The following is a 10367-nucleotide window of genomic DNA, read 5'->3' as shown; positions in this document are numbered from 1 at the left end:
TAGAATTTCAAGTACAGAGTAAAAGGCGACGAAACCGTTCATGAAATACCTGTATGTAGAAAAGTCTTCATGGCAGTACATGGAATAACAATGTCATGATTAATGACAGTTCAGAAATTTTGGGAGCTGCACAAGTCTCTTAGTGCTGGAAGAGGTAAGCATTGACGTAGGTAAATAAAGGAAGCTGTAGGGATTGCAATTTATGATCACATTCATTCATGCATAGATCAACTCATTACAGCCATGACAAAACCAAGAAGTTGTATCTCCGTGAGGAACTTTTATGAAAGAATTTGCATGAAATGTTCCAGGAAAAATACCCGAATTTTGACATATATGAAATGCACAGAACAGTATTAGCACGAAATTGAGCATAGCTTTGGGACATCCAAGGAATGATGCACGATCAGCATGCGATAAGTACACAGCTGAGATGAAAGTGCTGAATGCAATGTTATCTGAAAATTTAGATGATGATATGAAGGAACAAGTCTTGAAAGAAATTAATATAATTACCATTGACCGGAAAGTACACAAAGTGAAAGCTGCAACATTTTACATTAGAAAGAGAAATGCTCGTTTCAGATGCCATAAGTCTAATAAACAGTAGCAATCTGCATAGACTGACAAAAAATGTGTGGTAACATAAAGTAAGTACAAACAATTTTTGTTACAATAGAAGTTGTCTTTTTACTCCTTCAAAATTCAGCAGTTCAAATGCTGCTTCGGTGTTCCATATTTACACTGAAGATATTTAAACAAAAGAGCCAATTAAATTGTCTCGTTGTTAACTGCTTCATGACAGAATTACCGCATAAGAAAGTGAAACATCTAAGAAGCTTTTTGCGATTTGTGTTCAGGGCAGAACAAGAAATACACTGTACTTATCTTGAGAGTGAACTGAAACTTTTGGAGGCTGTGAAAGTGACTTCACCTAAGATACACTTTTATGGAATTTGATAATAATATGGGACTGCAATAGCAGATGTTCTAATGAAGTGGGTGAAAATCATGATTAAAGCTAGATGTAAACACAATCATGTTCATGTCGTGATGGTCAGATAAGATACGAAGTTAGGGGACATCCACAAGAAGAAGTTGTCATCACAAAAAACATCTCTGACTCATTCAGTACTGAGAAACTTATAGTGGAGCTTGAATTTTATCGGTGGTGAGAATTTTTCAGCAACTTCAAGAACTGCACCCTGGAGAATGTCAATCCCCAGCTTCCAGAGGTAAAATATAAAAATATAATAAAGTATTATTTTAGAATTATTTTGTCTACTGCCAATAACAATAATAATAATAATCATAACAGTAATTTGTCTTTACAAGTCCTCTGGCAACATCAAAAGAAAAGTATTAGTACCTTCAAATCAGTATTAGTACCTCCAGATCTTCGAGGAGTGTTGCAGACAAGAAGCTAGAGTGTTTTTCACAAACCTTTTACACTAGTCTGAGAATTGCATGTCAGGACAAACTGACAGTATACTTTATTCTTTTAGCATTTTATCACTTGAAGCTAAAATAGCAAGAAGAAAATGCTTACCAAGAAGTATCTTTATTGTTTCAAACATTGTTTCTCATTACAAAATAATCTGACACACAACATTTACAAAAATATAGTTTGACTTGCAATATCTTCTATTCCTCTATATAAAAGTATATAACATAACGTTAAACATTATTCCAATAAAACCACCATTTAAATATATATGCACTCAATTAATACTAAATTTAATGTAAATAGCATGTCCTTCTGAATAACTTTTATATTCATTGTTTTTGTCCATTAATATCCAGTTCCAAACTTTAAAATTACTCTTCTGAACCACTTGATAATGTGGACAAAGAACGTTATTTTCCTGTGCTCTTCAATTGTTATCAGTCTTCTAACATCTCTGAGTTCTGTTGTACAATTATTTTCCTTTTACACGCTTGGCTATTGCAAGTATTAACTAATTTCTTCTAGAATCATCACAGTTTTATTGTAATGTGTAAGTACTAACACTGATCATAATTTTTATTGAACTCGATATAACTCATTTTGTGCATATTTTTTCAGTGGTTAGAGTTACCTTTTGCAAGAATTACAATATGGAATATTTAGCAGAGCTACAGTACTGGATTGCAGTTTCCTTTGAATAGTAAAAGTAGCACTGGTTGCATATAAGCGAGCAGTAATAACAATACATGGTGTACATTCATGATCGTCAAGGGGTTAGACATTTTAATTCCACCATCACAATACAGATATTCGCTAATGAAATTCTTCATAAATAATGCATCACAATTGGACAAGAACAATGATACCTCCAACATAAGATAAGACTTAGCTTTGTTACCCATTATTGAAACTGACAGTGGCCCCAAAAGGACTTCAATATGCATCAAACTAAAGATGCCAATAATATAAAACGTCTAACAGGTAGCAAAACAAGTTTTAAATCTAACCTATACTTATTTATCCCAGACAAATCCTTCTATTACATGGACGAATTTCCGTTTAAAAACCGGTATCCTGCAAATATGTATACATATTCTACGGCGCGTTCCACATCATTTCCATAAAAGAATCATTCATATAATTAACCAACATGTAGTTTCTATTAGAAATTCTGCTGTTCCAGGGTAACAGTGAAACTGTTCTCGTTTGTTTATTTCATTCTGCAGGTCTTTCATAGTAGGAAAGACATGTCTCACAGTAGCGAAGATGAACAAGTGTTCACAGTTCTGAAGGTATGAGTCTTAGAGCCCATGTCTACTCTACGTTTTTTCTTGTTGTGTTGGATACAACCACATCTTATAATATGAAATACATGAAAGAAAAAATGTTACATGGTTTGTTTATGCCACGTCCTCTTCAAAGGAATCATCTCAGCATTTGTCTTAAGTATTAGGAAAACATGTAAACCCTGAATGCAGTTGGCTGCATGGCGATGTGAACGTGAGTCCTCCTAGATGTGTGTGTGTGTGTGTGTGTGTGTGTGTGTGTGTGTCTGTATGTCCGTGTGTTAGTGTATGTTGGTGTGAGTGAGTGAAAATGAGCGAGAGAGACAAAGACAGAGAGTAGACAACTGGTACAAAATTTATCAAAGCCGGGCATTAGTGAAGTTTTGCAAAATTTTCTGCTAATGCATACAGGACTCATAGTAGCAGGGGACGGTATGGTAAAGTGTCTATCGTATATTTTTGGACTGATCAGTACTGCTACCTGCCAAAGAGTGGACAAACCAGTTTTAATATACACCATGGATGTTACCAATGATTGGACAGAGGAAGCTTGTTCCAGAATTTTTAATAATATCTCTTCGGATTTTCAGACCCCTGATGTAAATTAAGTCATTTTACATTCTGGATAAACAACTTATCTAAACAGTGCTAAAAACGTAGTTAATTGTTGTTTGCTTCTTATCGATGATTGCAGCCGTGAACCACTAATGTCTTCACCCGCTAGGGAAATGTAGCCACATTACTCGTCAGGATACGTGGCCAAGGTGTTTCCCCAATAAGAGTTAGTTGCATACGTTTATCATGCATTTTGCTACAAATCAGACTATCTTCTGAATCCTTTCATAAACAAAACTGACACCCATTGTTCTATCCTTTTGTAAAACCATCTCTGTTGTGTTACATTTGCTGACTGAAAACAGGCTGCTGCTGCCTTATGGTGTTTTCCATGTACTAGGGCATCAAGATGACTGGACTACTTGTTGAAATCAAAATAACAAAAACGGGATCCTGTTGCGATGGCATTGGCCACATTATCCCGTTAGATAGGGAAAGTGGTCACTATGGAAGCGTTCAGAGAAACGCGTGTGATTATTTTCCGTTTCACTTAAAATGTTCGGCTGGATATCTTATAATACGTACATTCAGAATGTGTAGGCTTGGTTCTGTCAGGATACATTGTTTAGTGAAAATCCAGTTTCCCCTGGAATGGTCACTTTATGGTTACTTTGCCCCCACCGTTCCCTGCATCTTCATCCTAGTCAGGACTACATTATAGCGAGCTGCCTGCCAAGGCATTACGTCACAGGATTCCTGCATGAGCTCAGGCTAAGCTGGAGCCTAGAGGACAGTCACTCGTTGTGCACATTTTTTACTTGAAGTTGTGTAGAGCACTATTTTGTCTATTGAGCACTATTTTGTCTTTACTCTTCACCAGTTTGTTCCGACATACTTTTGCTGCTGCTGTTGCTTCGGCACTAGATGACCCTCTTGATGCAGGTAGCGACCTCCTTGTGGGGTTCGGCGGGTGTGAAGACAACTTCCCCGTCTCGCTCGTACTGGGCATACGGAACAGAGAAGATGCATTCGAAGCCGAGCCAACTGGCGGCGCGTGCCGTGTAGTGGCTGGTGCAGTCAATACGTACCAGTGGGAGGCCGTGTTGCTTGGCCAGCTCACTGTAAAAGAAATACACCCGAGATGGTAGGCATTAACAGAGATCCTTGTTGAGACTGACAATTCGCAGTTTCTCACAAAAACAACTTTTATTGATGTATGTTCACAAGGTCTATGACTGAACATATAAACGAAAGGTAACAATAACGAAAAAAGTCTCCTAATAGAGAAAAAAAAGTTCACTTCTAATTATCCACAAAGCTTCATGGTAACACACTCGCACACTAGTAACAGTCCAATTGTGAGACGAAGACGTAATCTTTAACTGTCGCAGTACACGAGGTCGGTACCTGGCGTGAAGTGAACTTTGGGCCTGGTTCTAGCCCCTAAATAGCTTTCTCCAGGAAATCAGGTCTTGGCGTAGTGATACTTCCTGCAGGCCTGAGTACGAGCTCCCCCTGCAGGAAATAGTGCTCGGCATGTCTGTTTCTTGTAAGTAAATAGCCAGTGTTTACCATGGTGCTTTTGGGTACACCTTGGTAATAGACAATCTCGTCCTCTGTAGTGTTATATGGGTTGCCGGCCCTCAGGCGCTACCTTGGTTCCGGTATAACAACCCCATTAAGAATCTTTTTCACAGGACAGTCACAATTATTTTTTTCATCCAAGTAAAACATAAATGATATGATAGACTATCTGATCAAAAGCATCTGGACAGCTACTAGTAAAATATGGGTTGTGTTCCCCTTTGGCTTTGCGATGGCTTGGACTCTTCTGGGGAAGCTATCAGTGAGTTGTCTTAGTGTCCAGTTGGTTGGTTGGTTGGTTGGTTGGGTGGAGGGGACCAAACAACAAGGTCATTGGTCCCATCAGATTGGGGAAGGATGGTGAAGGAAGTCGGCCATAGCCTTTCGAATGAACCATCCCGGAATTCGCCTGAAGCGATTTAGGGAAATCATGGAAAACCTATATCAAGATAGCTGGACGCAGGTTTGAACCGTCGTTCACCTTGAGTTGGGTTTTCCGTGATTTCCCTCAATCGTTTCAGGCAAATTCCAGGATGGTTCCTTCAAAAGGGCATGGCCAACTTCCTTCCCCACCCTTTCCCAATCTGATGGGACCAATGACCTCGCTGTTTGGTCCCTTGCCCCTTGAGCAACCAACCAGACAGTAGGACATCTCACTGATAGTTTCCCCATATACCATATATCATGTTATCATACTAACAACCCCCCCCTCTCTCTCTCTCTCTCTCTCTCTCTCTCTCTCTCTATCTCTCTCTCTCACTTTCTCTCTGAAATAAGAACGTGAATTCATTGTCCCAGGAAGGGGAAACTTTATTGACGCATTCCTGGGGTCAGATACATCACATGATCACACTGACATAACCACAGGCACATAGACACAGGCAACAGCGCATGCACAATGTCGGCACTAGTACAGTGTATATCCACCTTTCCCAGCAATGCAGGCTGCTATTCTTCCATGGAGACGATCGTAGAGATGCTGGATGTAGTCCTGTGGAACGGCTTGCCATGCCATTTCCACCTGGCGCCTCAGTTGGACCAGCGTTCGTGCTGGACGTGCAGACCGCATGAGACGACGCTTCATCCAGTCCCAAACATGCTCAATGGGGGACAGATCCGGAGATCTTGCTGGCCAGGGTAGTTGACTTACACCTTCTAGAGCACGTTGGGTGGCACGGCCAGTGTAGGAGATCGCTCCCCACACCATGATGCCGGATGTTGGCCCTGTGTGCCTCGGTCGTATGCAGTCCTGATTGTGGCGCTTACCTGCACGGCGCCAAACACGCATACGACCATCATTGGCACCAAGGCAGAAGCGACTCTCATCGCTGAAGACGACACGTCTCCATTCGTCCCTCCATTCACACCACTGGAGGCGGGCTGCACGATGTTGGGGCGTGAGCGGAAGACGGCCTAACGGTGTGCGGGACCGTAGCCCAGCTTCATGGAGAAGGTTGCGAATGGTCCTCGCCGATACCCCAGGAGCAACAGTGTCCCTAATTTGCTGGGAAGTGGCGGTGCGGTCCCCTACGGCACTGCGTAGGATTCTACGGTCTTGGCGTGCATCCGTGCGTCGCTGCGGTCCGGTCCCAGGTCGACGGGCACGTGCACCTTCCGCCGACCACTGGCGACAACATCGACGTACTGTGGAGACCTCACGCCCCACGTGTTGAGCAATTCGGCGGTACGTCCACCGGGCCTCCCGCATGCCCACTATACGCCCTCGCTCAAAGTCCGTCAACTGCACATGCGGTTCACGTCCACGCTTTCGCGGCATGCTACCAGTGTTAAAGACTGCGATGGAGCTCCGTATGCCACGGCAAACTGGCTGACACTGACGGTGGCGGTGCACAAATGCTGCGCAGCTAGCGCCATTCGACGGCCAACACCGCGGTTCCTGGTGTGTCCGCTGTGCCGTGCGTGTGATCATTGCTTGTACAGCCCTCTCGCAGTGTCCGGAGCAAGTATGGTGGGTCTGACACACCGGTGTCAGTGTGTTCTTTTTTCCATTTCCAGGAGTGTATATATATATATATATATATATATATATATATATATATATATATATATATATATATACTGATTATTAGTATAATGCTGCTTTCATGTGGGATACGAGGCCTCCTTACAGTGTGCTTGTATTGGCTCACAGAGTTGCATCATAGACTGCAGTGCCGTGCGATGGAGCCTCTCGTGGTGATGTTCCTGTGGACTTCCCAGAAACTGAGAAATACATATCAGTGATTCGATATGAAACGTTCAGTTAGTTCAGAATTGATGCTGACTCGGCTTGCATTTATCCAAGTTGCCAATTAACTCCACTGTTTTAAGATTTAATGCACTGTCAGTAAACCAAATCGATAAACAGCACATGGGGTGTCTGTTAGTTGCCTGGAAACGATTGCATGAAAAATTTTGGAGACTTTGCAGGGTAGTCGTCTGACCAGCACTGGGGTCTAAAAGCAAACAGCAGCCCTTCGTTGGCACAAAAGGTCACACTGAGGAGGAATGGCAGCCCATTATTCTTCAAGGCCGAAACGACAGAAAACAGTGATGGTTACGATAGGGTCCGTAGCGAATTTGACGTTCTAATTCATTCTTCTAACTGGTTTGATGTTGCCCGCCAGGAATTCCTCTCCTATGCCAATCTTCTCATCTCAGAGTAGCACTTGGAAACTTTGTCGTCAAATTTTTGGTGGATATTCCCATCTCCGTCGTCCCCTACAGTTTCTACCTTCTATAGATCACTCTAGTACCATGGAAGTTCATACCTGATGTTTCAACAGATGTCCTACCATCCTGTCCCTTCTTCTTGTTAGTGTTTTCCACACATTCCTTTCCTCGCCAATTCTACAGAGAACCTCCTCATTTCTTACCTTGTGAATCCACGTAATTTTCAACATTCTGCTGTAGCACCACATCTCAAAGGCTTCTATTCTATTCTGTTCTGGTTTTCCCACAGTCCATGTTTCACTACCATACAATGCTGTGCTCCATTCTCAGAAATTTGTTCCTCGAATTAAGACCTATGTTTGATACTAGCAAACTTCTGTTGGGCAGGAATGGCCTTTTCGGTAGTTCTAGTCTACCGTTTATGTTTTTCTTCTTCTGTCAGTTGTGGATTGTTTTGCTGCTTTGTCTACTTCGTGACCGTAAATTCTGATGTTAAGTTTCTCGCTGTTCTCATTTCTCCTTCTTATTATATTCGGCTTTCCGCCATTTACTCTCAGTCCATGCCATGTACTGATTAGACTGTTCATTTCATTCAACAGATTCTGTAATTCTTCTTCATTTTCACTGAGGATAGCAATGTCATCAGCGAATCTTAAAACTGATATCCTTTACCTAAAATTTTAATCCCACTCTTGAATCTTTTTAACTCTGCACAAGCAGTCACTGTGCTAGATGGACTGCTCGTATAACATTAATGTGACTTTTACTACAGCTCTCCGCAATCCGTCAGTACATGGAATCTGCCTGGTCTTGGTTAACATACATCTGCACGGTTACTCTGCAATTCACACTTAAGTGCCTGGCAGAAGGTTTATCGAACCGAAACTTCTCCACCATTCCACTCTCGAACGGCGCGTGGGAAAAATGAACACCTAAATCTTTCCGTTCGAGATCTGATTTCTCTTATTTTATGATGATGATCATTTACGCTACGTTAGTGGGTGTCAAAAGTATTTTCGCATTCGGCAGAGAAAGCTGGTGATTGAAATTTCGTAAATAGATCTCGCCGCAAAGAAAATCGTCTTTGTTTAAGTGACTGCCACCCCAATTAACGTATCATATCAGTGACACTCTCACCCATATTGCGCGATAACACAAAACTAGCTGCCGTTCTTTGCACTTTTTCGATGTCCTCCGTCAATTCTACCTGGTAAGGATCCCACACCGCGCAGCAATATTCCAGCAGAGGACGGAAAAGTGTAATGTAGGCTGTCTCTTTAGTGGGTTTGTGGTATCTTCTAAGTGTTCTGCCAACAAAGCGCAGTCTTTGTTTCGCCTTCCCCACAATATTATCTATGTGGTCTTTCCAATTTAAGTTACTCGCAATTGTAATTCCTGCGTGTTTAGTCGAATTGACAGCCCTTAGATTTGTGGGATTTATCGTATACCCAAAACTTATGGGATTTATTTTAGTAAGCATGTGGATGACCTCGCACTTTCTTTGTTTAGTGCCAATTGCTACTTTTCGCCCCCATACAGAAATTCTCTCTAGATCATTTTGTAATTGGAATTGATCGTCTGATGATTTTACTAGACGGTAAATTACAGCGTCACCTGCAAACAATCTGAGGGGGCTGCTCAGATTATCACCTAGATCATTTATGTAAATCAGGAACAGCGGAGGGTGTATGACATTACCTTTCAGAACGCCAGATATCACATCTGTTCTACTCGATGATTTACCGTCTATCACTACGAACTGTGACCTCTCTGAGAGAAAATCACGAATCCAGTCACACAGACGATACACGCAATTTGATTAATAGTCGTTTGTGAGGAACGGTATCAAAGGCCTTCTGGAAATCTAGGAATATGGTATCGATCTGAGGTCCCTTGTCGACAGAACCCATTACCCATTGCACAAGAACGATATTTTCTGAATCCGTATTGGTTATGTTTTAATAAGACATTTTCTTCAAGGTGATTCATAATGTTCGAGTGCAGTATATGCTCCAAAATCGTACTGCAAATTCAGGTCAGAAATATGGGTCTGTAATTCAGTGGGTTACTCCTATTTCCTTTCTTGAATATTGGTGTGACCTGTGCTACTTTCCAGTCTTTAGGAACAGATCTTTCGTCAAGTGAGTGGTTGTATATGATAGCTAAGAAATTCGCTATTGTGTCTGCATACTCTGAAAGGAAAATGATTGGTATATCATCTGGACCGGAAGACTTGCCTTTCTTAAGTGATATGAGTTGTTTCGCGACACCTGAGATATCTAATTTTTGTCACTCATGCTAACAGCTGTTCTGCTTTAGAATTCTGGAATATTTACTTCGTCTTCGTTCGTGAAGGAATTACGGAAAACTATATTTAGTAACTCCGCTTTAGTGGCACCATCATCGGTAACGTTTCCATCGCTATCGCGAAGTGACGGTATTGACTGTTTTTGCCACTGGTGTACTTTACATACGACCAGAATCTCTTTGGGTTTTCTACTATATTTTGAGACAATGTTTCATTGTGAAAACTACGAGGCGTGTTTTTTAAGTACGTACCGTTTTGAAATTAAAAAAGACGTGATAACATATCTCAATAATTTTATTTTTACATGAAAGCCTGTACCTTAATCTACTTTTCCACATAATTTCCGTCAATATTGAGGCACTTGTCATAACCTTGTACTAGTTTTTTGAATATCCTCCTCATAGAAGTCTGCCGCCTGACTTGTTAACCACTGCATCACCACTGTTTTGACTTCGTCATCGTCGTGAAGACGCTGACAGCCAAGGTGTTTCTTCAAGTGCAGGAACAGGTGGTA

At 41.5% G+C, this 10367-nt stretch overlaps 1 protein-coding gene across 2 annotated transcripts in view; it reads right to left on the bottom strand.

Annotated features, from left to right (window-relative positions):
• Positions 1–1545: 1545 nt before the first annotated feature.
• LOC126291601 (arylalkylamine N-acetyltransferase 1-like) overlaps positions 1546–10367 on the bottom strand; it is a 159317-nt gene continuing 150495 nt past the window's right edge. For both annotated transcript variants that reach the window (XM_049985137.1, XM_049985136.1), the window contains exon 4: positions 1546–4407. In XM_049985137.1, the coding sequence (XP_049841094.1) occupies positions 4209–4407 (199 nt within the window). In that variant the 3' untranslated portion in view covers positions 1546–4208. The remainder of the gene's footprint in view (positions 4408–10367) is intronic.

Source organism: Schistocerca gregaria, chromosome 9 (assembly GCF_023897955.1).
Source record: "Schistocerca gregaria isolate iqSchGreg1 chromosome 9, iqSchGreg1.2, whole genome shotgun sequence".
Lineage (NCBI taxonomy): Eukaryota > Metazoa > Arthropoda > Insecta > Orthoptera > Acrididae > Schistocerca > Schistocerca gregaria.
Note: the sequence above shows the minus strand (reverse complement) of the source record. Positions and strands in the feature narration are given on the sequence as shown.